General features: G+C 43.3%; 1 protein-coding gene across 3 annotated transcripts; it reads left to right on the forward strand.

Annotated features, from left to right (window-relative positions):
• The first annotated feature begins 358 nt into the window (after positions 1 to 358).
• Positions 359 to 26854, forward strand: DZIP1L (DAZ interacting zinc finger protein 1 like). 3 transcript variants are annotated; one of them, XM_060274596.1, is made up of 16 exons: positions 359 to 812; positions 5243 to 5821; positions 7913 to 7997; positions 11816 to 11928; positions 14420 to 14581; positions 15195 to 15332; positions 16951 to 17013; positions 17318 to 17458; positions 18010 to 18040; positions 19690 to 19737; positions 20768 to 20901; positions 22086 to 22278; positions 22515 to 22737; positions 23474 to 23676; positions 24772 to 24911; positions 25815 to 26854. In XM_060274596.1, the coding sequence occupies exons 2-16, from the start codon at positions 5306 to 5308 to the stop codon at positions 25983 to 25985; spliced, it is 2361 nt and encodes a 786-aa protein (XP_060130579.1). In that variant the 5' UTR covers positions 359 to 812; positions 5243 to 5305; the 3' UTR covers positions 25986 to 26854. The 3 variants fall into 3 exon arrangements, with proteins under 3 accessions (XP_060130579.1, XP_060130578.1, XP_060130577.1); XM_060274595.1 differs by lacking the exon at positions 359 to 812 and adding an exon at positions 1420 to 3348 and having other exon boundaries at positions 24778 to 24911; XM_060274594.1 differs by lacking the exon at positions 359 to 812 and adding an exon at positions 1421 to 3348.
• The last annotated feature ends 720 nt before the right edge of the window (positions 26855 to 27574 follow it).

The raw sequence follows: 27574 nt of genomic DNA on the forward strand, positions 1-27574 counted from the left end.
GGTCCCTTAGTGAAAATAACTTAGAAAATGCTTTACATTAGAGGAAACGAGCTTGCAAAAATGTATATATTAGGCAAAATCACATGGAAAAGTGTGTCTTATCGGGAGAAATCCATACCCAAATGCTGATCAATTTTCCTTGAGGACTTTTAATAATAATAATAATTGCAAACTGATGTGGAAAAGTGGCAAACTGAACTGAAGACTGGAAAAACGAGTAACTAAGAGAAACCCATGTTGACAGATTTGCCCGTCCTTAATTGCAACCGTGAGCCCAGCCTCCTCACCTGCAGCTACATGTTCGGGTACAATTATAGCCACGGGGAGGCAGCTTTGTTATCAAACATACAGCAGCTTAATAACCCCCTGAGCATCGATGCTCTAATGCACTTTTATTACCTGATCCTCCCTCTTTCCGCGTTAGCAAAGCCAATCAAGAAGGGAAAGGGTAATCAGGTAGGGTGTTATTAGAAGTTACTACAGCAACGGCTTGGCTTTGGGGACGGCCTCGCAGCGATTTTCACCCCCATCCTCCTCGAGGGAGCCGTTCTCTGCGCTCAGAGCGCTGGAGTTGCTTTCTCCCGCTCCAGCCTGGTGTTGTGCATTTAGGCCGAGGCGATTCGTCGCTGTGGGGAACCAGCGCTTTGCTGGATGGTGTTGAATTTCCTGGGTGGGAGGAGAGAAGGAAGATTCCAGCTCGGAGAGAGTTGCGCCTCCAATCCAGGCTGCTTTAGATCTCTCTCTTCTTTCTTTCTCGCTCGCACGCGCCCAGTTCCCAACCCCACGCCACAAAACATGCGCTCTGGGGACAGGTAAGGATTTGCTTTGTTTGGTATTGGTACTCTAGTCTAAAGAACTGAAACGTTGCACCGTGAAGCTCTGTGGCAAGAGAGTTGGAGGAGGGAAGGAGGAGGTGGAGGAGGAGGAATGCAGAGAGGTGGGGCTAACCAGCTCTGCTTTGTTCAAGCCACTGCTCGCCTTCTTTCCCTCTTGCATGTTCCCACCGCTCAGGAAAACATCAGCGGGTGAAGTGGCTTGTTAAATTGCAAACACTCGCAGGAACCTCCAGACTGGAAACTTTAGGAGCTGACCAAGTGAACTCAATCTACATAGCTCCTCCCTCTCTGTCCAACAAGCTGCTCCTGTCTGCAGCCCGGCTAGGAAACTTTTCTCCAAGAGCCGATTCCTTGCAAACATGCTGGAGAATCTGAAGCGGATAAGGGGAGGACTTGGGGGTTGCGTGACAGGAAGGGGAGTTGGTTTACTGGGAAGGGAAGCAGGGGCGCTGAGTTGGAGCATGCTGGCTATAAAGTAGCGGCTGCCACACACACACACACACACACACACACACACACACACAGGAGGGAAGGAAAGGGAGGAGGAGGAGGAGGAGAAAAGGCATTGCTCCTTGTTCGGTTTTGAAATTCGGGAGTAGAAATTGCTAGCCAAAATTTGTCGGAGGGTGGGTGGAAGGAGTTCGACATTCCGCGGCCAACAAGGCCCGGTGCATCCTTCTCTTCGGAGGCTTTGGGGCTTCTTAACACTTGGAAATCCAGGGGCAATTTTCCAGAGAGGCTGTCGAGGGCTGTCAAGGGAGGCATGTTCCTAAGGCCCTTCTCTTCTATGGTGTGAAAAAAAAGGTTGGGGGGGCAGAAGCTCAGTGTTAGGGCATCTGCACTGCACGCAGAAAGCCCCAGGTTCAATCTTTGGCATCTCCAGGAAGGGCTAAGAAAGACCCCTGTCTGAAACCCACACAAGCTGCTTCCCATGCGTGTAGATCAGTATTTCCCAAACTTGGATCTCCAGCCGTTTTTGAATTACAATTCCCATCATCCCCGACCACTGGTCCTGCTAGCTAGGGAAGGTGGGAGTTGTAGTCCAAAAACAACTGGAGACCCTCAGCCCTCTTAATCAGGGACGATGGGAGCCGTAATCCCACAAACTGAAGATTTAGAAACACTCATGTGGACAGTACTGAGTGAGATGGACTGATAGTCTGACAGCATAAGGCAGCTTCCTGTAATTCTGTTTAAGCTGCTTCCTGTAATTCTGTTTAAGCACCACCACTGATGCTTTACAATGTGGGTTGTGGCCTTGCTTCAGACAGGGCCCCTGGGACTTCAGCAGCTGCAAGAAAAGTTATTGGTTTATTAATATTTATTAGATTTATATACCACTCAAAAGATCTCAAGGTTGTTCACAACACAGAAATACAAGATAAAAGCACAAATAAATAGTTAAAACAGAAACAACAACCCCCTCCTCCCACAAGCACATTTAAAGGGCTTTACAATGTTAATCAGCGACAGACCCCAACACACCCCCACTTCAGGCAGAGTAAAGCTGTCAGGGATTACATCAACCTGTACATTTTGCCCCTTTCATTCATAGGCAAGTTAAACATGGTGAGGGGAGTGACACAGCCCTGCATCATCAGTAGGTCTCTGCCCCAACAGGAGGTGACCTGAGAAAGCGGTCTCTGTGTGTGCAGGCACTTGCATCTGGCACTGAATGCACATTATCATGCAGGCTGTACACACCCAGGAGTCCTATGGTACCTAAAAGACTAACAAATGTATTATGCCGCTTGCTTTTTGTGAACCACAGTCCATTTCATCAGATGCATGAAATGTTATCCTGAGGTTTTGGTATGGGGGGAGGGCAGGTAGAGGGAAATGGTTAAAAGTGAAGTCAGAGGGAAATGAAAAGCGGAAAAGTACAGAGAGTAATAATTCCATATTTAACAGTGGGACTTCACAAATAGTTATTGAGGGCAGAGGCACCATTGCTTTGTAAAGCAGTTAACATCTCTAATATGCTAAAATCCTTTGTCTCGGTTCAGCCCACAAGTGATAGCATTGAACCCTTTCAGTCAATTCAGTGGTTTCATATTGCAATCTCCCTTTGAATTTCCCTTGCTGCAGGATGGCTACTTTAAGGTAATTTACAGAGCATTCTGGTAGGTTGAACCACTGGTTTTTGAATATTGCCAATGGTGTCCATTTATTCTTCCATATTTAGACTGGCCTGTTTGTCCTGTGTAAAATGCAGAGCAGCTTTGCTGGCAGATGAGAACACATGTTATCACCTGGTTGTTCATTGTGATCATTGTTTGCTCATACTGGAGCTGCAAACAAATACATACAAAGCCAAGAATGAATATTTAACCACTTGGAGCGTGCTGCTTAGCTATGGTATATTTGTGCTACTGTGAGGGAAACTTTGGAGTCCTGTTACCATCATGCCAGGACACACCTAGTAACACACCGTTGCACAACACAACTGTCTGTTGTGAATAAGCAAGGAGTCCAGATAGATCAGAACAGCATTTCTATACTGGAAAAAATGGTATGTATCATTTTACAGCACTTTCCCCTAGAGGCTACTATCCTATGCACACATTCATGGAAGTAAATCCCATTGAGCATAATAGAACTTTCTTTTGAATAAGCATGTATAGGATTACATTGTAAGCGGTTTTGTAATTGTGACAATTAAATGTTGAAAGCAAATTGTTATAATAAGAGTGCCATATCAGATGTCCTCATTTTTTTAGTCCTCAGAACTGAAAGCTCAGTGACTCTCGTGCATTTTATATTTGGGTAGGAACACAACTCAAATTATAGTTGAAATAAAATTAAAAAATTCCTTCCAGTAGCACCGTAGAGACCAACTAAGTTTGTCATTGGTATGAGCTTTTGTGTGCATGCGCACTTCTTCAGATACCAACAAATTATAGTTGTTTGAGTGTCTGAGAAATCAGTACATGAGTACAGGAATGTTTTTTATATGGAAGCTGGAACCCTCACCTGTACTCTTAATAAGCCTATACTGAGAGCCAACTTTGAATTTAATAGCTAATGAATCAAACCTTTCAGCTATAAACAGCAGTCACCTTGATTTGCTTACCTAATCATCTTGCTATTTTCTTCACTCATTTGAAATCTTAGTAGTTGTTTCTAATCTGTGGTTGTTTAACCATCTAGTATGGTAATAAGTAAAGTGATATAGAAACATAGAATTGTAGAGTTGGAAGGCACCATGAGGGTCATCTAGTCCAACCCCCTGCAGTGCAGGAATCTTTTGTCCAACATGGAGCTTGAATCCATTACCCTGAGATTCAAAGTCTCCTGCTCCACCGACTGAGTTCTCCCATGTACCCGAGGACTGAGTAGAATAATATAAAAGGAAACCAGTTCTGCAGGCTACACAGAAAAGGGCAGCCGAAATGATCAAGAGGATGGAGCAACTTTGCTATCAGGAAAGGTTGCCTCATTTGGGACTCTAGACGAAGGGCAGGGAAGAGGTGACATGATAGAAATTAATAAAATTATGCATGGCATGGAGGAAGTGGATAGAGAAAAGGATTTTCCCCCTCTATCATAACGCTAGAACTCACAAACATCTAATGAAACAGAATGTTGTATGATTTGGGATAGATAAAAGGAAGAACTTATTTATGCAGAACATAGTTAAACTATGGAACTCCCTCCCTCAGGAGGCAGTGATGGCCACTAATTGGAATGGCTTTAAATGAGCATTAGACATAGACTGACGTAGGGGACCCAGGTGGCGCTGTGGGTTAATCCACAGAGTCTAGGGCTTGCTGATCAGAAGGTCGGCGGTTCGAATCCCTGCAACGGGGTGAGCTCCCGTTGCTTGGTCCCAGCTCCTGCCCACCTAGCAGTTCGAAAGCACATCAAAGTGCAAGTAGATAAATAGGGACCGCTCCGGCGGGAAGGTAAACGGCGTTTCTGTGTGCTGCTCTGGTTCGCCAGAAGCAGCTTTGTCATGCTGGCCACATGACCCGGAAGCTGTCTGCGGACAAACGCCGGCTCCCTCGGCCTATAGAGCGAGATGAGCGCCGCAACCCCAGAGTCGGACACGACTGGACCTGATGGTCAGGGGCCCCTTTACCTTACCTTTACCTTTTACCAATCGCTATCAGCCATGATGGCTGTGCTCCACTTCCAGGGTCAGATGCAGTAATGCTTTGGATAGCTATTGCTGGAAACCACAGGAGTGAAGAGTGTTATTGTGTTCAGGTCCTGCTTGTGAGTTTCCCATGGGGATCGCTTGGTCACTGAGAATAGGATGTGGACTAGATGGGCCATTAGCCGGATTCAGCAGGCTCTTCATACATTTGTACATGTTTTGGGTCTGCTTCAAGTACACAAGTGTACTCTATCAGGTCCCATTTTGTTCCAGCCCTAATTCATCTTGTATCCTTTTCATTGTCCAGCCTTTTGCTGCTAATATTTACTACCCACCACAACTGCCTGCACCCCGTCATTATTGGACAGGTATGCCAGGCTCCACATTTCCTGTGAACTTCCCAAGCAGCAGCCATCTCTTGGGCAGCATGCTCGCCGGTCCGAGCATGTTCCCCGCCTTTAAATTCCAGTTGCGGCGAGACACGATCGACTGGAGGCGGTTCAGTGCCATCGATGTGGAGCGGGTGGCTCGCGAGCTGGACCTTGCCACTCTGCAGGAGAACATCAACAGCATCACCTTTTGCAACCTCGATGCAGAAAAGTGCCCTTACTGTCAGCAGCCAGTTGACCCTGTGCTCTTGAAGGTCTTCAAGATGGCCCAGCTGACCATCGAGTACCTGCTGCACTCTCAGGAGTACTTGAGCATGAGCCTGGCCCTTCAGGAAGAGCAACACCAAGCGACCCTGGAAGACCTCAAACGCGTCAAGCAGGACTGGGATAAGCAAGCAGAAGAGCTGAAGGGGGTCAAGGAAGAGAGCAGGAGGCGGAAAAAGATGATTGCCACGCAGCAATTGCTCTTGCAAGCTGGGGCCAATAACTACCACAAGGTGAGTGGTATGGCTGCATGCTTTCTGTGCAGCTTTCATAATTGTAAACAGGGCTGGCTGATATCTAGTTTTTGACATTGTGATATATCAGCAGCTAAATACCATGATATGCTGATATATCATGGTGTCTGGAATGTATCTTGGCTGCCTCTTCCTTCCCACCTGAATCAGATAAGTGTTGGAGATGTAATGAGACTGAGGGTGCATTCTATCATATGTGGTGGACCTGTAAAAGGGTAAAAGAATATTGGGACATAATTCATAATGAATTGGAAAAAATGTTTTAAATTATGTATGCCACCACTGCGGCTCGTGTTTTGTTAGCTCAAAAATGGAAAATGAGCGAGGCCCCAATGAAAGAAGAATGCCAACTTAAACTGATGGAATATGCGCAGCTTGTGGACCTAACACATAGAATAAGAGGGCAAGAAGAATATACGTTTAAAGAAGATTGGGAAATGTTTGTTGAATATATGGTGGAAATTTTGGTTTATTTGAAAACGTGGGGAGCATTAAGATAAATTCAACAGTGCAATACGGTAACACTGTTGCTGATAACATTTCCAGTGGCAGCAAAAGGAGAAGGGGAAACTTTGTAGGTGGTGGGTGGAGATAAGTTGTGCTACTGTGCAAAAAAAAAAAAAAAAACCTCATGGGAAATTTCCCCCCCCCCTGGAGAAATGTGGTGAAATGATCCTGCAAGTTTCTCTGCCCACAAATACAGTGGAGGATTTGGAGAGATCGCCTGAGCACTGTTGTACTCAGTTCAACCCCTCTGTTCAGTGCAACCCCTCGTTCAACCCCTCTGTTCAGTGCAGGATTTACAATGCAGGACACAACTACAGCATCCCTGACAGCTTCTGTTTAAATACCTTCCGTTTTCTGAGAACTGTCCTTGGTAAATAGGGACAGCTGGAGCGTACGGAGCTGCATTATGCAGTGTGGATTTTCAGTCAGCAGCCTGTCAAGGAAATGCGAATGATCTTTGTTTTTCTTCCAGCTCATCTGCCTGATTGTGGTTGCAGAAGCAAAGCTAGATTAGCAAATATTTTTTTGGGGGGGGGGTTACAGTTGTCTGGGTTACAGGTAGGTAGCCGTGTTGGTCTGAGTCGAAGCAAAATAAAAAAATTCCTTCAGTAGCACCTTAAAGGCCAACTAAGTTTTTATTTTGGTATGAGCTTTTGTGTGCATGCACACTTCTTCAGATACACTTCTTCAGTTGTCTGGGTGTTAGTACTTCAGCAGCCATTCACAAACAGCCCATAATTCAGGGTTAGTTTGAACACATGGATGAATGGTCCTGCATTAAGCTTGGAGTTGGTCTAGTGGAATGCTTTGCTCCTCCTCCGGCTTTTTAGGTCTATATGTGATAGCTAAATCAAGGTTGTAAAGAAGGACACTCATGGACACATAGGCCAAACTCACACCATGCTTTTAAAGCACCATGACACCACTTTAAACAGTCATGGCTTCCCCCAAAGAATTCTGGGAGCTGTCATTTAAGGTGCTAAGGTGCTAAGAGTTATTGGGGAACCCCTTTCGCCTCCATAGTTTTCCATTTCTCAGGGTGATTTTACAGTCAATCCTTCTTCCCAAGGATCTCTGGGAAATGTGTGGGGAATACGGATCTCCTACCTAACAATTCTCAGCACCCCTAGTAAACCACAGCATCTTGAATTCTTGGGGGGAAGCCATGAATGTTTAAAGTGGTATCATAGTGCTTTCAATGTGTGGTGTGAATGTGGTCTTGGTTTGTTTAGCTTAGCATGTGGTCTAAATCCAGAATCATGATTCAGGTTTCTTCTCCTTGACCTGTAGCCAAGGTTTGTCCTGCAGTTGCAGGTCATGGTCGTGAAGGAGGCAGCTTCACCCTGATCCCTGGTCTGAGTGACAGGCTAAGCCAAACTTTGGCTTGGGGGTCCTCCCAGGCTAACCTAAAAGCCGGGGGGGGGGGAGGAGAGAGAGCAATGTAAGTTCCTATCTGAGAGCCAACACATTCATGTGGTCATGATGAGCCACACTCTGTCTTACCTTGATGTGTGAACCAGGCCAGCATGTGACGTATCTATCCTTTTCTTTGTCTTTCTCCAGTGCCAATTATGTGACAAGACCTTCATGAACTACTCCTTTCTTCAAGCCCACATGCTGCGCAGGCACCCAGAGGCCACTGCAGCAGGTGAGCACAGAGGGTTATTTCTTTATGTACTGCTTCATATCAGGCTTTCCGGCACCCAGCACAAAGGCTTTCCGGCACCCGGGGGCGGGGCATCGCCATGCAGCACGCATACGCGGCACTGTACGTGCATGACTCGTGCAAATGGGGATGCAGCCGCTGTGGGGATGAAGCTGCTGCAGCCGCGAGTGGAGAATCGCGCATGCGCATGGAGATGCAGCTGCTACAGGGATGAAGCCACTGCATCTGCGAGTGGAGGATTGTGCATGGTGCATGTGCATGGGGATAAAGCCACTGCGGGGATAAAGCTGATGCAGCCGTGAGCGGAGGATCCCGGGCGGCATGCACCAGCGCCATACGGCGCTGGGCCTGTTTGCCAGTGGCTCTGCTGAGTACGGTGCATGCGTTGTGCGCGTACGGCACCGTACAGTGCTGGTGTGTGCCGCCCAGGATTGGCCATGAGCGGAGGATCCCGGTGCTAGAGCGGCGGCACCGGCAAGGTGTGGAGTGAGGTTTTTTAAAAAGCCTCGCTCTGCAGCTTGCTCACTTACCAGCTCGGCGCATGCTTCGCTTGTTCCTGGGCGAGGGGCGGGCCAGGGAGGGGCATCAGTGGCAGCCGCTGATGCCCCTCCCTGGCCCGCCCCTCGCCTAGGAACAAGCAAAGCGCGTGCCGAGCAAGTGAGCGAGTAGCCAGCCGCCAAGCTAGGCTTTTACCGGGCAGTGGTTGGCTGCTCGCTCGCAGGGGGGGGTCGAGTGGCACCCTCCTCAGAGTGTAACCCGGGGTGCCCCGCCCCCATCGCCCCCCCTTGCTATGCCCCTGCTTCATATTTCAAGACTAATAATAATTGCTAATTGGTTTACAGTATCTTAAAAACATCACAAATACAAAAAGAAACCAACAATAACCCCCCCCTTCTTAGCAGAACAGACGATAAGAATTATGTATGTCTTAAAACATCAGTATGAACTAGCAATAACATATGGAGACCATAATTACTAATAGCCAATCCGAAATACAGAGGGCATTGTCATTCAGTGTGCTTGTTCCTTCAGCACAAGGACTTTTGGCTGTGGAATGGAACTTCCCCCTTCCCCTCCCCACAGGACACCCTATATGCCCTCTAAATCTGTTCTGGGAGTTCCCCAATGCTCCAGAGCACATTTGGGGAATGTGCAGAGCACACTCAGGAGGAGAATGTCATAGAAATTCTACGCAATACTGTATTGATCCAGAGCAGAACTCCCACATATAGTTAGCAGAGTAAAAACTTAAACACGTTTCAGGATTCCCCAAGAATAAACCAGAGGCGATTAATATTTCATCCAGCAGAGCTTTACTGCTACTGAAGGCAAATGCGCATAATGGTCGCAAATCCAATACATTCAGGATTGGCACCATCTATAAGAAATCCAGTTGCAGCAGACTTAACTTAAACTTACAATAACTTATAATAAGTCTAAACCTTAACACTATATACAAAACACCACACCAGAGGGAAGATAGAAAGAGAAATTGAAACCCAGGCTCCTTCTGGCCTTACTTTTATAGTCATCATGACCTTGACAGAAGAGATAACAGAACCAGTTTAAGCCAGCTTTACTCAGTTTCTCTGAAGGCAGTGCCTTTCTTCTAAAAAAAATGTTTAGGGGTACTCTCATTTTCCTACTCATATTGAAATAGTGTCCCTCAATGAGGCCAAACTTAGAATCACAAAATGTTTAGGGGTATCTGTACCCCTGCGTCCCCCCAGAAAAAAGCGCTGTCTGAAGGAATAACCCAAACATCATGAACCTTCTGCTTGTTTCTTTCACACAGAGAAGCTTCCAGAGACCTCTTGAATTAATTAGAATAAGAAAGATCCCTACACATCAGATCAATACTTTCTGTACTAAGAAATGCAAACTGGCAGAGAGGGGGGGGGGAGTTCTCATAGAATCATAGAGTTGGAAGGGACCCTGAGGGTCATCTAGTCCAACCCCCTGCAATGCAGGAATATGCAGCTGTCCCTTATGGGGATTGAACCTGCAACCTTGCCGTTGCCAGCACCACGGTCTAACCAATTGGGCCATTCTGTTGGGAAGTTTGTGTTGCACAAACAGAAATCTTTTCACTGATAAAGCGAGTGCATTTTACTTCATAATATTTTTTCCCCATTCTCTTCTTTTTTTTTTCCTTGTTAAATTTAATAACTAACTAACACGGAGGGACCCTTTGTTTTCCAGATTGCCTGGAGCAGGGGTAGTGAATGCGGTGCCCCTGCCCAAATTTATTTTGCTGGGCTCAAACACACATCAGCTCCATTTAGCATGGCCAGTAGTCAAGGGTGATGGACGTTACAGTTCATCTGCAGGACAGCACAGTAACTGCCCCTGATCTGAAGTGTTATTTGAGATCATCAGGGGCCCATTGGATCAATCAAACTGTGTAAAAGCATTTGATTTTTGAGTGCCTCTCTCCATATACAGGCTGATACCCAGTAGTTTGTTACTAATTAAGCATTCAGGCATTGTCTTTCCCTTAACTCATTTGTGGGTAGAAAAATCTGGAGAGATTTCCTTTTACATTAAAAGGTCATTTTAATGAAACAAACTCTTTAGCTTGATCACTATCTACAAATAAGGGGCTCAGTAGCTACCATCTTTTTTCTGAATGGTTTCACATATAAACTGATTCTGAGCCATACTGGCAACATCAGAAATTAATGTACATACACCCAGCATTTTGGAAAATGTTAAGATGTCATTCTGCAAATCTGGATACAATCATGCAACTATAACTGACCCACCTCAGAAGGATATACTTCATACTCACATAATGATAAGGTTGGCCATAAAGCATATAGATTAAAACATGACAAATACATTTTGTTCAAATTGATTTACCTCACCAAATAATATGCACGAGATTCTCTGAGGTATAGCTTTGGATTTATGACTGGGAACAAAATACTTCTAGGAAGCCTAAGAAAACTGCAAAATATACCACACACATACTATTGAGGTGGCAAAGGAAGTTCACAAAATGAGAGGAAAACGAAACCTACAAACCTTGGAGGAAATTCAGCTCTGGGCATGGTTTTGTCCAGCAGAGGGCAGTGGTCCCGCTATAATTTATGATGACAATCCATTATAGAGCTAGCTGTGCTGGTGTTCTTTGAAATGAACAGGCCTCGACACATTTACTACTGGATTGAAATGTGGCCCATGTTAATTCACTTGTGTCAAATATTATTTTCCTGACATACAAAGCAATGTTTTAAGTCAAAAATAAATCATGGAATCATAGAATCATAGAGTTGGAAGAGACCACAAGGGCCATCCAGTCCAACCCCCTGCCAAGCAGGAAACACCATCAAAGCATTCTTGACATATGGCTGCCAAGCCTCTGCTTAAAGACCTCCAAAGAAGGAGACTCCACCACACTTCTTGGCAGCAAATTCCACTGTCGAACAGCTCTTACTGTCAGGGAGTTCTGAAAAATAGAGTTTCAGGCTGGGAAAACCAAGCCAGATGGGTGGGGTGTTGTTATTATTATTATTATTATTATTAACACTAATACTATTATCATTATCATTATTATCATTATCATCATCACTGGAAGAACGCAGGGGTACGCATACACCTAAACGTTTTGTGAGTTTGGCCTCATTGAGGGGCAGAATTTCAATATGAATAGGAAAATGAGAGTACCCCTCATTTTTAAAGAAAAAAAGCACTGATCATCATCATCTTACATTCCTGGGTACCTTTCTATACACAATTCAAAATGTTTACAATTGACGCCATAACTAACCATGCCTCTTTCTGACTGAGCTTTATAGAGCAGGAGAAGAAGAAACAAGTGGTACAAATGGAAAGTGAGATTGAAGAACTGAAAGTCAAACTGAAGGAGACCCATGCCCAACTGGAGGCTGAGAGCCAAAGCAGGGCTCAGGTATGTACTCACAAAAGCCAAAGCCCTCATAGCTTGATGAATTAGAATGATCTGTTTGTAGCCAAAGTGGAAACAGTGCATGCGAAACTCTTGATAATGCACTTTTGCACCACGGCAGCTGGAAGGGAAGAGGCTTGTTGTTTGTTATACAGTCATACCTTGGTTTAAGTACGCTTCGGTTTGAGTACTTTCAGTTTAAGTACTCCGCCGATCCGACTGGCACGGATCAATCCACTTTCCATTACTTTCAATGGGAAAGTTCGCTTCAGGTTACGTACGGACTTCCAAAACCAATTACAGTGGTACCTCGGTTTATGAACACAATTGGTTCCGGAAGTCTGTTCATAAACTGAAGCATTCATAAACTGAAGCGAACTTTCCTATTGAAAGTAATGGAAAGTAGATTAATCTGTTCCAGACAGTCCGTGGAGTACTTAAACTGAAGCGTTCATAAACTGAAGCGAACTTTCCCATTGAAAGTAATGGAAAGTGGATTAATCCGTTCCAGACGGGTCCGCGGAGTACTTAAACTGAAGCGTTCATAAACTGAGGCATGGGTGTAATTGGTTCCGGAAGTCTGTTCATAAACTGAAGCGTTCATAAACTGAAGTGAACTTTCCCATTGAAAGTAATGGAAAATGAATTAATCCGTTCCAGATGGGTCCGCGGCGTTCATAAACCGAAAATTCATAAACCGAGGTGTTCATAAACCGAGTTTCCACTGTACACTCATACTTCGGGTTAAGTACGCTTCAGGTTGAGTACTCTGCGGACCCGTCTGGAATGGATTAATTCACTTTCCATTACTTTCAATGGGAAAGTTTGCTTCAGCTTAAGTACGCTTCAGGTTAAGTACAGACTTCCGGAACCAATTGTGTACTTAAACCGAGGTACCACTGTATTTGAGTCCCATTTTTGCATTTTGAAAGTGTGACTCAAAGTGATTTAACAGTAAAAAGTAAAATAACAAAGACATTCATATCAGATTAAAAACAGCAATGAATAAAACCTTTTTTTAAAAAAAAAAACCCATCTGACAATATTTCTTCTGCTCCAGTAAAAATAAATCCAAAGGTGAGTTGCCTCCATTGCAGAAACATGCAAGCTATGAAGGTGAGAGGGGACTCTGAAGGGCAAATATTTGCAGGCACATAGAAGTCCTTCAGAACAATGTCAGTCGTCTCAGATAATCTCTTGCCCTGGGTATCTGCTGTTCAGTGGGGTGGCCAATAAACCAGTGGAAAGGAATTCCTTGTGAGCCTCACATATATCAGTGAATGGCTGTAGCTCAATGACAGAGTATCTGCCTTGCATGCAGAAGAACCCAGGTCCGATCCCTAGTGTCTCCAGGTAGGGAAATCTTCTACCTGAAACCATGGATAGTCAGAGTCTATTGAGCTAGATGGACCATCTGCCTCAGTACAGTGGTACCTCGGTTTAAGTACACAATTGGCTCCAGAAGTCTGTACTTAACCTGAAGCGTACTTAACCTGAAGCGAAATTTCCCATTGAAAGTACAGCGATGCCTCACAAGATGAATTTAATTTGTTCCGTGAGTCAATTTGTTTTGCGAAAAATTCGTCTTGCGAATCGCGGTTTCCCATAGGAATGCATTGGAATTTCTTTTTTCCCCCATAGGAACGCATTAATTAAATTTCAATGCATTCTTATGGGAAACCGCGATTCGCAAGATGAATTTTTCACAAAACGAATTCGTCTTGCAAGTCACCATCAGATCGCAAGACGCATCCGTCTTGCAAAAAATTCATCTTGCAGGGCATTCATCTTGCGAGGTACCACTGTAATGGAAAGGTGATTAATCTGTTCCAGATGGGTCTGCGGAGTACTCAACCTGAAGCATACTTAACCCGAAGTATGAGTGTAATTGGTTCTGGAAGTCCGTACTTAACCTGAAGCGTACTTAACCTGAAGCGTACTTAACCTGAAGCAAACTTTCTCATTGAAAGTAATGGAAAGTGGATTAATCCGTTCCAGACGGGCCCACTGAGTACTTAAACTGAAAGTACTCAAACCGAAGTGTACTTAAACCAAGGTATGACTGTATAAGATAGCTTCCTATGTTCCTGTGTGCAACAATCATACACCTTGAACTCAGTGGGACTTAGCTTTGGGCGTGCTATGGTCCATGGGTCACGAAGAGTCGGGCACGACTAAACGACTAAACAACAACAAGACATAATAAGATTGCACTTTTAATATATTTGATAGGGCAACTTGTCTGTGCAGGTCATTGCCACTCCACTCATCCCCCTCCCACTGTTGCAAGCTATTGGTTTTTGTCATGTTGAATATCCAGCTTAAACTCGCTGGGCAAGAATTGGACTGTCCTGCCCTTTGCTTGGAGTATTTCCACTTCCGTTTGAATGACTGGGATTTCTAGAAACTGTTCCCAAATCATTCCATAGCCACAACTTTTTGTCTTTTCTAACCAGCTTATTTCCAGCTTTGGATCTTGTTGTTTCATTGATAGGAAGCAGAGCACCTAAGGCAAAGAGAAGAGGAGAGTATAAGAAAATTTGAGAGATGGAAGGAGGAGGAAAGGGTAAAGTTTCAAAGGGAGATGGAAGACCTCCGGCACCTGTTCCTCACTGAATTCAAGGACATTGCCAGCAAGAATTCCGCCTTGGAGGGGGTAAGGCAAATGCACAATTCTCTCTTATCCTTAAACATTCAGGGCAGTCGCCACCTTCAATAAACTGGCATGCTGCTTTTAAATATTACCACAAAAGAACAGCAGGGTCTTTTCTTCATGGAATGATAAAATCCCCTATGTTAGAGAAGAATGAATCACTTTGTTTGACCATGGATGGACCTTGGTAATATGGTGCCCTGTGTGTTGCCAAAATTTCCATCATTCTCTGGAGATTATTCAGTAGAATGCACTTTTCTAGTTATAAATAGCCTGGATAATTTTGCAAGGTCTTGTTCACTTAGCTGAATTTCCAGCACCATTGACAAGTAGAGAGCCATGCAATTGGTTATGATCCTGTTTGTGGGGGAAATCCACACTCTAGCTAGTCGTCCTTTCCCAATCAAGATAATGAAACACAAAGCAAGAAGCTGGTGTTCCTTTCAACAAATATTCATATCTACATAGGGAAGTCCCAACTTACATGACAACTCTGCTTTTTATATTCCATCAGATATGGCACAGAAACCTAATCTACCTGAGAGATGCCTTAATAGCTCTGGCCGCTGCTCTTTGCCAGCAAAGTGTTTACATGTACCACTTATTCCTCCTCCAGAAGCTGCAGGAACTACAAGGCAAGAGTGCAGTGGTCTCTAATCTGGGGACATTGCAGGATGACGAGTCATCTGACCAGCAGCAATGGAAGAAGACTCAGAGGGAACTACAGGGGATGAAGGCAAAGATTGAGCAACAGGTGCATAGATGTGGTGGTTGTGAGCTCTGCAATATATCATCTCTTGCTTGTAGAATATAACAGGGTAGGGGGAAGACGCTTAAGAGTACAATCTTATTTTTTGCAGTCCATTACATTCTAAACCCCATCCCCACCCCAGGAGCCAAACCATAAAACCTAAGCTATATAACTATCGTGGGGAGTGGGAAATGATGACAGCAGATAGATTGTTGTGGAGTCACTTATGGTGATGTCCCTTGTGCTCTGACAGCATGGTTTAACAATACGAGGCAACACTGCCTCCTCTCCACTTCTTCTCCAATGTAGCCATGAGGAGGAAATTAGAAGCTTCCATTTTTGTTCCACATTAATGACCATTTAGCAAAGGCATTGAATTCAACTCTTGAACTATATTTAATCATAACTATGGCTTGTTTCAGCAAGAAAGCTTTTTAACTGTGGTTTGATGCTTGCTTGTTTCAGCAAACTGTAATTAAGATTAACCATAGTTTCTTGAGTTTGGACAATGCAACAAACTATGAGTAGTTTAAAATCGAAACAAAAATGTTTTGTGCTCCTTGCAGCTTCACCAGAGAAGGTGGGAGTGCACAAGCTTGAGGGTTGCTTGTTTGCTTATTTATTTACTTATTTATTATTTTCATTCCTATACCTCTTTATATTTTTAAGAAAAATCTCAAAGCAGTTTACAGTATATTAAACATCAATAAAACAATCCAGAATCAAACATTTCTGAAGAAAGTCAGATATAAAGTACGGTATACAGTCAAAGAAACATGATTAACAGAAAACTAAAATATTACCTTAAAGATTTCAAAATTAAACAGTACAAAGGAGGTCAACAACAGAATACATATTTAACATAAAGCTAACAAAAAAAAATCTTAAAACATTTCAAAAGAAAACATTGGTAAGTGAAGACAAATATAAAATGCACATTTAAAACAGCATAATTGAGAAGAAAATAAAATGTTATCATAAGCATGACACAGCTGTTTGGCAGGCACAAAAAGATGGGGCAAAAGAATCCAATAGTTAGGGTTTGTTGTCAGACATTTGTTCCTCCGGCCTCATGAGGAGCCTCTGGGCCTCATGAGGAGTAGGGCTGGTAAGTGTGGGTCCTGGCCCCTAGGCCAGGTGGAAAGGGCCTTGTGGGGAGCGGCCTTCATGCCCCACAGCCAGGCGATGTCACTCCGGCCTCATGAGGAGCCTCATCAGTAGGGCTGGGTGAGTCTGGGCCTAGGCCAGGTGAAAGGGGCCTTGCGAGGAGCGGCCTTCACGCCCCACAGCCAGGCAATGTTCCTCCGGTCTTGTGAGGATCCTCTTCAGTAGGGCTGGGTGAATATGGGCCCTGCCCCCTAGGCCAGGTGGAAATGGCCTTGTGGGGAGTGGCCTTCACACCCCACAGTCGGGCGATGTTCCTCCGACCTCATTAGGAGCCTTTTCAGTAGGGCTGGGTGAGTCTGGGCCCAGCCCCCTAGGCCACATGGAAAGGGCCTTGTGGGGAGCGGCCTTCCTGCCCCAGAGCCAGGTGATGTTCCTCCGGCCTCATGAGGAGCCTCTGGGTGAGTCCAAATAAGTTTGGCTAAGACTGAGGTTGTTGTTGTTTTTAATTTATCAGAAAACAGAATGGAAGTGGAAACTGAGGGATCTTCAGAAGGAACACCAGATGGAGAAGGAAGAGGTGAGTGTGCTGAAGAATATATTTTTCCTCACAGTTTCTCTCTCATTAAGAGTTCAAACATTGTCCTGGTGTACAGTCAGTGCCCAAATAGGAACAGAATCTGCCCACACCTGTGTAGAGCATGATACACGAACGGAGATTATGCATATACAATGCCAGAAACTATTACATGGATAGACTCTGTGTATACATTGTGCTGGATGCTTTTGGGGAGGGCAGAGCCTGCTGCCCACACAATCCCACTACCTTCATGCAGTGGGTCCTCATGCCCAGATCTCTAAACAGTTTGTCCTTATCTCCTCAGCTGAAGGGTGAGAATGAGAGACTATGGGCCTCCATGTCTTCTGACCAATGGAAAATGGCTGAGCACAGCAAGCAGCAAATAGCATCCCTCAGTGCACAACTCAGGGAACAGGTCAAGATCATCCAGTCACAGGAGAAAACAGTAAGTTGAATATGATATCCTGCCTTCAGTCCTGTAATAAGCACTCTGTTCACCTCTTGGGGCTCAGGTTCAATAAGAGTTTGGAGTCCTGTTTTGAAGCAGATTGTTGCTTCTGCTCTAAGGCTCAAACTGCACAATATTCAGAATTACATGCTGCTGCTGCTGCTGCTGCTCTTGCCAAATAACAGGGAGCAATCTGCATGTTTGAATGTTCCCCTGATATAAAACTCCCTTGTGATTCTTCTAATCAAGTTGTTTTGATGAAGAGAACCTTTCATATGATAGTAGGGCTTATACCAGAGGACCGCTTTGAATGAGATCCTGGTACAGGGATGGGGAAGTTGTGTCTCTCCAAAAGCTGTTAGTCTCTAACTCCCATCCAGCCCAGCATGACCAATGGTTCCCCATCTCTACCCTGCCTAAAGAATACAGTGCATCTTTGGGGCTCCTTTTTCAGTTGTTTCGCTTTTTTCCTGATTATGTGGACACTCACAGTAAGTAAACAGTTCCTAAATAAAACTGATCCTTTAATAACATATTTTGTCTTGCAGATTAAGCTCTTGTCTTCTAGCAAACCTAAAGGTAACGGTCAAAATCTAGACTGAATGAATTTCCATAGTTAACACTAGATGCTTCTTTTTCTCTTTTGACAAACTGTGTAAACCTGGGCAGGTTTAGGCAGGCAGATAAGGAAACTCTGTAATAGCCATATCTATTGATTCAAAAGCTCACAGTGAAGTTAATTATCCAGCTCTTTTTCTAAGGTCATTCTGAACATTTCACCTCTGAATTTGGTGCCTGTGGGAATTAAAATTGGAACTGAGGTCCAGAAGCAAAGGAAGCCCCAATTGATTCCATAGTTATTTGCCGTTATAGATAGTGACAACCACAGATTGCTTTCTGGAAACTAAGATTTCTTGCAGCCCCAGTACAAACTGCACATCAAGGATTAGTGATTAATAGTGGCTCTAAGGTTGCAGTCTACTTGCGGAGTTAAAAGAAGAATTTTTCTTAGAGCACATCTGTAAGGGAGAGTTCCTACAGTCAATTTTTCCCATTATGCTGCTAAGGGGACCGAAGTCTTTGTCTCTAGCGATTTAGCAGACAATAAGAATTCTTGTTTTTGGAATGAGAGCAACCTCTCTTTTCTTCTGCTTGTTGGAAGAGTCCAGTATACTGTCACTGAGTGACAGATAGTGCAGTCAAATTAATCACTGATTTGTAGAGCCACAAAGGAAGAGTGAACAATAATTGCAGTTATTGTTGTTTCAGTGTGCATGATACCTGACAGAGTACAAGAGGTCAGATTCGTGCCCTGAGGAGCTTCCAGTCTAAACTTTGATATAGAGGAGGAGAGGGGAGGGGAGGCAGAGGTTAACAGAGAAAGAATGCCTTTTTTCATTTACACATTCTTAGGTCTGGTAACGTGTAGTTGCTGTAGAACTTGGGAACGTGTTCAAGTACACTTACATCAGGTGTTTAAATCAGTTGATAGGGCTGGAGAAGGAAGGATTAATAATCACATTTAAACCTCCCCCCACCCCCCAGTTCATAATTGAATTGGTTAAAATTAATGGGACTTAAGTATGAGAAGATTCTGGAAGGATCATTAAGTTGCTTGGAACTCGGCGTTGAAAGGTTTTCCTTTGTGCTGAAATCTGCAGTCCAACAGTAGCAGAAAATTTGATTTACTACTGCAAATAATAAAATTACTCTCAAAATTCTAACCCTCTAACCAAAATATGCAATCCAGTGCTTTCATCAAAGCTATTCCGTGCTCATCCAGCAACTTTTCAGTGATTTCATGCCTAGTGGTCTTTTGAAATGTTTAATGTGCTCCATAACAATTAAGTAGTTTTTATCATTCTGAACACTATAAATACAATTTAGATCATATATGTACACACACAAATTCACATGTACAAAAAAACCACCCCAGTGTGTTTTGTATGCTTTAGCACTGCAAACATACACTTAAGCACTTGTGCGATCTTGAGATGTGAAATAGGCATGCACAGTAACTAATCTGAGGGATTCTTGCTGATCTTCGAGAGCTCCAGAAGAGTGTTTTGCTCCCAAGTTCCATAAGGACAAAGCTACAAATCAATTTTTTTCTGGGATAAATGAAACTGTACAGCTTAAGTTCCATGCTAATGTGTAAGAACTGTGAGTTCCACCAACTGGAATTTGAATAATGTGCCTTTTCCTAAGTTACTGTTTTTAATTTCCAGAAATAACTGTTCCCAAGGCAGAAACAACAGAAGAATCTACTGAAGAAGGTATTTTTCACCAATTTCAGTTGCTCTTCTCCGATTTTATGCTAGATACTGTTGTTGTCCAAAGTCCAACCTGACCAGAGGACCTTTATGGGTCTCCAAAAGCCAGTGGCTGGCCCATTCCCTCTGGAACCCAAGACACCCCTTTGCACAGGGAACAACCCCCCTGTACCCACCCCCTGGACTGCACTTCACTGATGAATGGTTTCTTGACTTTAGTTTGCCACCTCCAGATAAGCATCATATTACTGATTATAATAATTATTAATTGGATTCTGTCAAGCTGCCATAGGATGCAGGTGGGTTTTAGGTCTACTTTATATATTTAGAACCCTATTTCCCCCCTTCAAATAGCAAAAGAATAAAGTATTGCAAACTCTCATTCAGTGGCAGAATACAGTTGTACCTTGGATTGTACCTTGCGAGTCAAACATTTTGGCTTCCGGACGTCACAAACCCAGAAGTGAATGTTCCAGTTTGCGAACGTTCTCTAGAACCCAAACGTCCAACGTGGCTTCCGTAGCTTCTGATTGGCTGCAGGAGCTTCCTGAAACCAGTCGGAAGTCGTGCCTTGGTTTCCGAATGTTCTGGAAGTCGAACGGACTTCTGGAACGGATTCCGTTCTACTTCTGAGGTACGACTGTAATTAGAAGTTGATAATTTAGGCAGTATTGCAAAGAGTAATGCTGGTCGCAGTGTTACTGGCTGTGCTCACGAAATTATTTCATATTTCTGATCGCCCAAAACAAATGTTAAGGTGTCAGCCTTATACTGGGATATGAAAATAATGGCAGCATACTAAGGTGCCAGAATCCTTTAAGCAGTTCTGATGATCACTCTGAACATAGTTTCCCTCTCTTTCAAGGTGTGTGGAGAAGTTCCTCTCCATTCAACAAAGCACCGTGATGCTGCCCACTGGTCCCCCTTCCCTAAGAAAGATTGCTTGGGGACCAGACCTGACCTGACCCACGGGGTGGTGATTTGCCACCATTTCTAAAGTTTTTTCTGGTTCTTGCCATTGGTTTCACTACAGAACTGGAAGATACTCTGGACAGAAAGAAGAGGGTTCTAGAAGCACTGAGGAGGAATCCAAACTTGCTGAAACAGTTCCGGCCAATTCTGGAAGAGACCCTTGACGAGAAACTGGAGAGCATGGGAGTGAAGCGGGTAAGTTCCATGAGAGGGGGAAAGTAGATGCAGAGAGCTTTTCCCCTTGTAGTCAATTGCCCAACTTTGAATTCCTTTTCCATATTCAACTGAGGATTGCAGTGCCTAATATCTCTGGGAACTGAGAGTCAAGTCTCATTACAAGTTCCTCCAACACAGCCTCAGCATGTGTGGACATTCATACCTGGTCAGGAAAATAGACTCCCTAACGCTCTTCAACACTAGGAATCTTCATCTGAGGAAAACGGCTTGCAGAAGGGACCATATCAGCGGAAGTTAACACTGTGTTTCTTTTCAGAATCAACTTATTAATGGAAATTCTGTAAATTTCCCATCTTGGGTCCAAAAAATACTTTCCCACAGTTCACTTGGAGTTATTTTTATCACAGCACTGCAATGTGTTTGCCTGTCAGGACTCACTCCAGGTTTGAGGGAGGCCTAGGCAAAGTGTCCTCTGGTCGGCCCCTTTCTCTATTAGCAGATATTGGCAAGGTTATCTGGCAAGAGGGATGGAAGGATCTATGAGTTTCAGTTCTTTAAGACTGGAAAAAATGAGAATTTGCAAATTGCTCTAGAAATGCGGCTAACAAAAATAAAGAAAGAAAAACTCTCATGAAGATACTTCAGCTTTTTAGAATGCATTTCCCCCAGCAAACACGTTAATGTAGTTTTGACAAATGAACACATTTTTTTGCAAGCAATTTATCCTAATATAGTGCATTTTCACTAATATAGTCATTTTAATGCACCCTTTAACCTAATACATGCATTTTTGTAAACATTGGCTGGAGCAACTACATTTCAAATTCAGAAAAGTGCAATTTTCAAAAGATGTTTCTCATTTGACTTTGTAAGGTGTGACTTTGATAGTCACCTTTAAATGCAAACTTAATGGAATTTCTCCTCCATCCCTACCCCAATAGCTGGTAAACCAAGGATGGAAAATCTGTGATCCTGCAGATGTTGTTGAACTCTAACTCCCATTAACCCCAACTACTGGCCAGGTTGCCTGGCAGTGCTGATGGAATTTAGAGTCCAACAACACCTGGAGGGCTCTCCACCCCTCCATTGAAACATATTTGTTCTATGTGTCAGTTATGAATGAAAAGGGCTGTGGTCTACCACACAAGAACAGAATTACGCAGTGATGCAATCTGCATTATTCCTAATTGTTTTTCTTACAGGGTTCAAAAGGTATCCCTGCTCAAACCTACAAACATTTGAGAGACGTGATAAAAACCCAACAACAGCAGAAGGCCAAAAAATTTCCACAGCTCCTCGCCTTAAGAAACAAAATTGAGCAAGAAGTGAAAAGGAAAGTCAAAAGGGGTCAGAAGGATGAAAGCGATCTCTCGCTGCCACTCTCGGGAACCTCAGGTAAGAGGCCTTTGCCAACCTGAAGGCATCCAGACTACAACTTCTATCAGCCCAAAATCATAGTCCAAAACATCTGGAAGGCAACATTTTCTGAAAGTTTCTCTATGATATTCTTAATTTAGAATACTGATTTTCAGCGCATTGCTTTTATTTTATTTGGGGTGTGTGTATTATTTACGTGGATCAGATACTGGCCAATTTGTTTTCCTCCAGATGTTTCCAATCATCTCTTTCAGGTAAAAGCCAAAGGAGCCCACAGTCTCCAATCCAGGTTGTGTCTTCTAAGCCCAGAATGCAACAAGTTGAATTCAAGCCTTATGCCTCAGAGATGCCCAGACCAGCCCCTCGGAGCAAAGTGAGCTCCAAGGCCAGTTCAGTGGAGACCCCCAGGATGCCTTCTCCAAAGCAAGTGAGGAGCAGCACACCATCTCTTCAATACTCTGCTGCCCATCATCCCAGGTGGGTTAAAGTTCTGGGTTAAACTTCCATTTCCCTGTTTTTATGCTGAATTGTCTTGGTTATTGTGTATGAAAACTGATGATGTCATTTGAACTGTTGTCATTATGTTTGAGGCGTTTTACAAACATTTTTGCAAGCTTTTAATTTTAATTGCTCCTTGTCCTAAAACAGCTGTTTCCACCAGACCTTGTGAATTGGCCAAGATTTGCAAAGTACTCTGGGAATCCCTCAAAAGTGTCTCAGTTGGATGTTGCTCCAAAACTCTGTAGGCAAAGTTGGGGATTTTCATTTCTTATCCATGTCAGTTTCACATGTGTTTGTTCATAGATCTGTCCTGTCCTGTCTCGATTCTGCATTAATCTGTAGTTAGATGTTTTTTATAAAAAATAAATAAATTCATAGTCATATTTTAAACCCATGTATAAATATGTATGTCAGTATGTATTTTATCACAAAATATACATTTTTCCTCAATGTGTACATTTCTAACCTTATTTCATCCTAAAATACATACATACTCTTACACAAATTTTGGTGAGGTTGTGTGTGTGTGTGTGTGTGTGTGTTGAGCTGAGAAATGCATCACAAAATTTGGAGAAGTCCAGAATTACATTCTGATAAATATATTAGCCCGGAAGTGTACTGAAGGAGATCAGTATGCTTAAAAATGCACCAAATGAAATTCTCCTCCATCCTTCGTTTCTGTTTCCCACTCTGCTCTGTTTCCATTCCCCAGCACTTCACCTTTCAGCTCTGAAGAAGAATCTGAAGAGGAATCAAACTATACATCTCCAAAGTTTGCACCCCGCAAGACAGAACCAGACCCTCCCAGAGCAACGCAGAATGAAGAGAGTGACTGGGATTCATCTGACATAGAATTGTCTGAGGGGAAAGGCAGTATGGGAAGGGTCCTTGCAACAGCAGCAGAGACTCGTTCGGGTGTGTGTGTGTGCATGCTTTAATATATTTTTAATGCACATTTTAATATGCATTGAACTGTATATTTTCATGCTTATTTAAATGCATATGTCCTCTGAAAACGTGCATTTACGGTAAATCCATATTTGGTCCTTTTTAACTACCAAGGATTTTCCTGCAGTACTGAAAGAAGTGCAAAATGTGTTGGCTATGTCGTTTTGATATGCAGTTTGATCTGATAAGTGCAGATCAGGTCATTTCATACAAGAATTTGTGAGGCTCAAATTCTTCAGGCTTCTCTAGTTATAATGCAACAGGGTAGGCTAGAAAGCTCTTACCTATGTAGTTGTTCCACATGACTGGCATAGCATTTTAAAAACGTTTTCCATGTGCTGCAGCCCATTCAAGGGCAGTATTTGTATGCCAACTATCTGTGACCTGAGAGGATGCACAACTGCTGTGCTATCACTGTGCGTGAATGCTCTTGTTACGCAGTGGCAAGTGTTCGTGTGCTAGATACTTATTGCCATAGGTTTTCCTGGACCAGCTCTTCAGTCAGACACACGTCAGCTCATTTCTTAGTTTTGTCATTCTGACAGCTTTCATTAGAATTATACAGTTTCTTAGGTCAGCCCATAACCTTCTAAGAAGCCATTTATTATTATGAACAACTTTGCTGTTTAAATCTGATGTCTAGACTCGGATCCTAAATCTTAATATGTATATGAATTGTAGGTGTTTAGTTTGAATTTGTTAATGGTATAATGTATTTGGGTGGAATAAAACATAGCACTAAGGTAGAACTATTCCACCATCCCAGGGAGTTTTGCTTGCTCATCAGAACATCCTCTCCTTCTCTTTCTTTGCACCCACTAAATCTGTTATCAGGTTCCCCTGGAATAGATTTGGGGAGGGTGCAGGAATGCAAAGGAGGAGAGGGGGATATTCCCATTACACAAGTGAAAATTCTTGCATTGATGGGGCTTGTTAGTATAATACCACCCTTTATGTTTTAGATGTGTTGCAAGTCACTTGGAAACCTTTGAGTAATGCACAACTTGAGTAATGAATGACTAGCAAGTTTAATGAATAACAACAATTCTTTGCTTCTTGTAGAAACAGTGGTGCAGTCAATGGCCAAAAATCTGGAGAGGACACTCAGTGCATCTGGGAAAAAGCCTGCTGGTGGAGTTAAACTCTTTCCCATCAATACCAAAGAAGCTCCTAAACCTGCCCCAACTACTAAAAAAATCCAGGTACTATACAATACACACTAGTTTAGGAAACCAGACAGGTGATGTCCCCCTTTCTCTGCCAAATTCTAACCCATAAGAAACATAATTCTGGTTTTTGCTGCTGACTATTTATTCAGCATGATGAAGAATTCTGGAGAGCTTGAAAGCTTGCTCATTCTTATGTCATTTTATGCTTGATGACCTAATAAAAATATTGTCCTACTGTGGTTTTGTATGGGGGGGGGCAACACAGCTACCTTTGCTTTTCAATCATCAGTTCTTTCCCAATAACATTATACTATGCATATTTATTCAAACATAAATGCCTCAGTGTTCTATGAGGCTTGCTCATGAGCATGTTTAGGATTTCAGCTGTCAGGGATTCAACTAACAGGGTGCAATCCATTAGGTGGTTCTCATGCACAAGACACATGGAAAGAGGTGCTCTTGAGCAGCACCCATTAACTGTGATAGTGCAAAGCACCCAACCACTTGAAAACCCACCAGTTGTATACTGACTAATGGGTAGTGGGTGGCAAAACTGGTATCGGGCATAAAATGGGAAACTTTAATCTTCAGCTCTGAATTAAGAATTATTTACTTATTCGTTGTGTTTATAGCCTACCTTTCCTCCAATAAGCTCAAGGTGATGTACATGAAATTGGTTAGGCTGAGAGACTTGATTGGCCCAAGGGCACCCAGGTAGTGTCATGGCCAAGCAGAGCCTTGAATCCTGGTCTCCCAGCACTGTAACCACTACACAACCCTGGTGGGGTGTGCCTTCCCTGAGAAGTATCTTCTTCGCTGATTTAGGGTGATTTTTAAGGAGGAGGATGTGAGCCATTGCAGAGATGAGAGTGTGCGGCTGGTCTTTGCCATCTGCTGCTTGCTCTCCTATCTGTTTTCTCTTCTCCCTTGCTGCAGTTCGTTGATGAGGAGGACAGTGACTTGGAGATTTCTTCCTTAGAGGAAGTCACCCCACACCTGGAGACTAATAGCAAGAAGCCACCAGCCACACGGAGCAGCGGGGACTCAGCTGAGTCTCGGGGCACCAGCCTCTGGGGTTCCGGCAGCACAAGGGCTGGCGCCTGGTAATCTTTGCATTGAGCTGAGCTGTGTGAGACAACAGGCTCCATTTGAGATGGAACAGCTCCTGGGGCAAGCCAACGAAAAGGATGCTGAACTTTCAGAGAGAGAGAATGTGAATACCTACAATGCTCAGGATCATAACTTTTGACCATAGCTGCCAAGTTATCCCTTTTTTTAAGGGATTTTCCCTTATGCTGAATAGGCTTCCTCGTGAAAAAAAGGGAAAACTTGGCAGCTATGCTTTTGACTCAAGTGTGAAACTGTTTTGCTTGAATGTTTTCCTCCTTAGTAAAAAATGAGATAAAGTACTATTTCACTGGAAATCTCAGGTGACAAAAGCTTTGAAACAGTAACTTGTAGGACTGAGAAGAAATATCAGCCCTAGCTTTGTAGCCCCTGCATTTCATTGATGCTTCAAAGGGAGGCGTTTGAAGGGAGTGAAGTTCACCTTTTGATGAAGGGAGCACCTCTCCACTTGATGTTGAACTAACAAGAGGAAGCTCCCTGCTCTTTCTTTCTGTGGAGGAGCATTCAGTCATATGAGTCCCCAGCTGTAGTCTAAAGTGCAATAACCCAAAGCAGAAGCATCATTATCACCTCAAGTATAGCTAGACGTAAGGCATTCAGGGCCACACATCTACTGAACGCATAGCAACATCTCTCCTTGCTCTTTACCCCATGTGTTTTTGCCCAATATAGATGAGTGTAAATAAGTTTTTTAATCTATATTGAATGCTTTTCACACTAAAATGCTTTCATAATTTTAAAGACTATTTTTCTATTTGGGGTATTTTTCTATTGAAACTTGTTCCGATTAGACTAGTTGTCGGAGATAACATGATCCAATGGAAAGACATGTTTTCCCACCAAACAGGGGGAAAAACAGTTATGAATGGCAATTTAGTTTGGGATGACAATGTTGGAGAAAGAGTAAACCCATCTCCCATCTCATTTGCCCCCCCCCAATTGCTGTTTTTAATATGAATTTAAAGAAATGTGAGGTATCTCATCTGGTGTGGCTCATAGTTATAACATATTTGAGTTCTAGAAACACAGTTAAATAAAAAGTTGCTGAACAGAGCTGACCACTTGATGGCACCACAGCTCAAGAAACATACGTTTTTTGCTTTGTTTTTGAGATGCTGCAAATGACACTTGTTACTAGAGTAGATTTTTTTTTTTAAGGAGTATTCAGGAGAACAAATGGAGACATCCTATAAACCTGCCCCAAAAGAAATTACACAGCAGCAAAACGGGGGGTGATCATAAGGGGTTCACCCCCCCTTCTGCCCTTTCTTTTTATATTAAAAAACCCTTTCATTAAAAAAAAATTTTTTAAACATTTGCTGTAAAGAAGTCCCATTGCTCATTCCCAGATTTCTCAGGATATATGTGACCATATGTGCTACCTTTGCAAGACATGTGTTTGCGTGTATCTCAAGAAGGCAGATGCATAAAATACCTGGCAAAAGTTATTAAGCATCACGACAACATTTGCAAGCTTGAAGATAGTATTTATTGAGATCTTCCTTTTTCCAGTAAGACAATACAGTTGCATAAAAATGATCACGGCCAGCAATAATCCTCAATGTACA

Source organism: Zootoca vivipara, chromosome 5 (genome assembly GCF_963506605.1).
Source record: "Zootoca vivipara chromosome 5, rZooViv1.1, whole genome shotgun sequence".
NCBI lineage: Eukaryota > Metazoa > Chordata > Lepidosauria > Squamata > Lacertidae > Zootoca > Zootoca vivipara.

Coding starts and splice junctions, on each gene's coding strand:
- DZIP1L (XM_060274594.1), top strand. Junction 7,998..11,815: donor CCCAGAGGCCACTGCAGCAG/GTGAGCACAGAG, acceptor TGAGCTTTATAG/AGCAGGAGAAGAAGAAACAA. Junction 23,677..24,771: donor AGCAGCAGAGACTCGTTCGG/GTGTGTGTGTGT, acceptor TGCTTCTTGTAG/AAACAGTGGTGCAGTCAATG.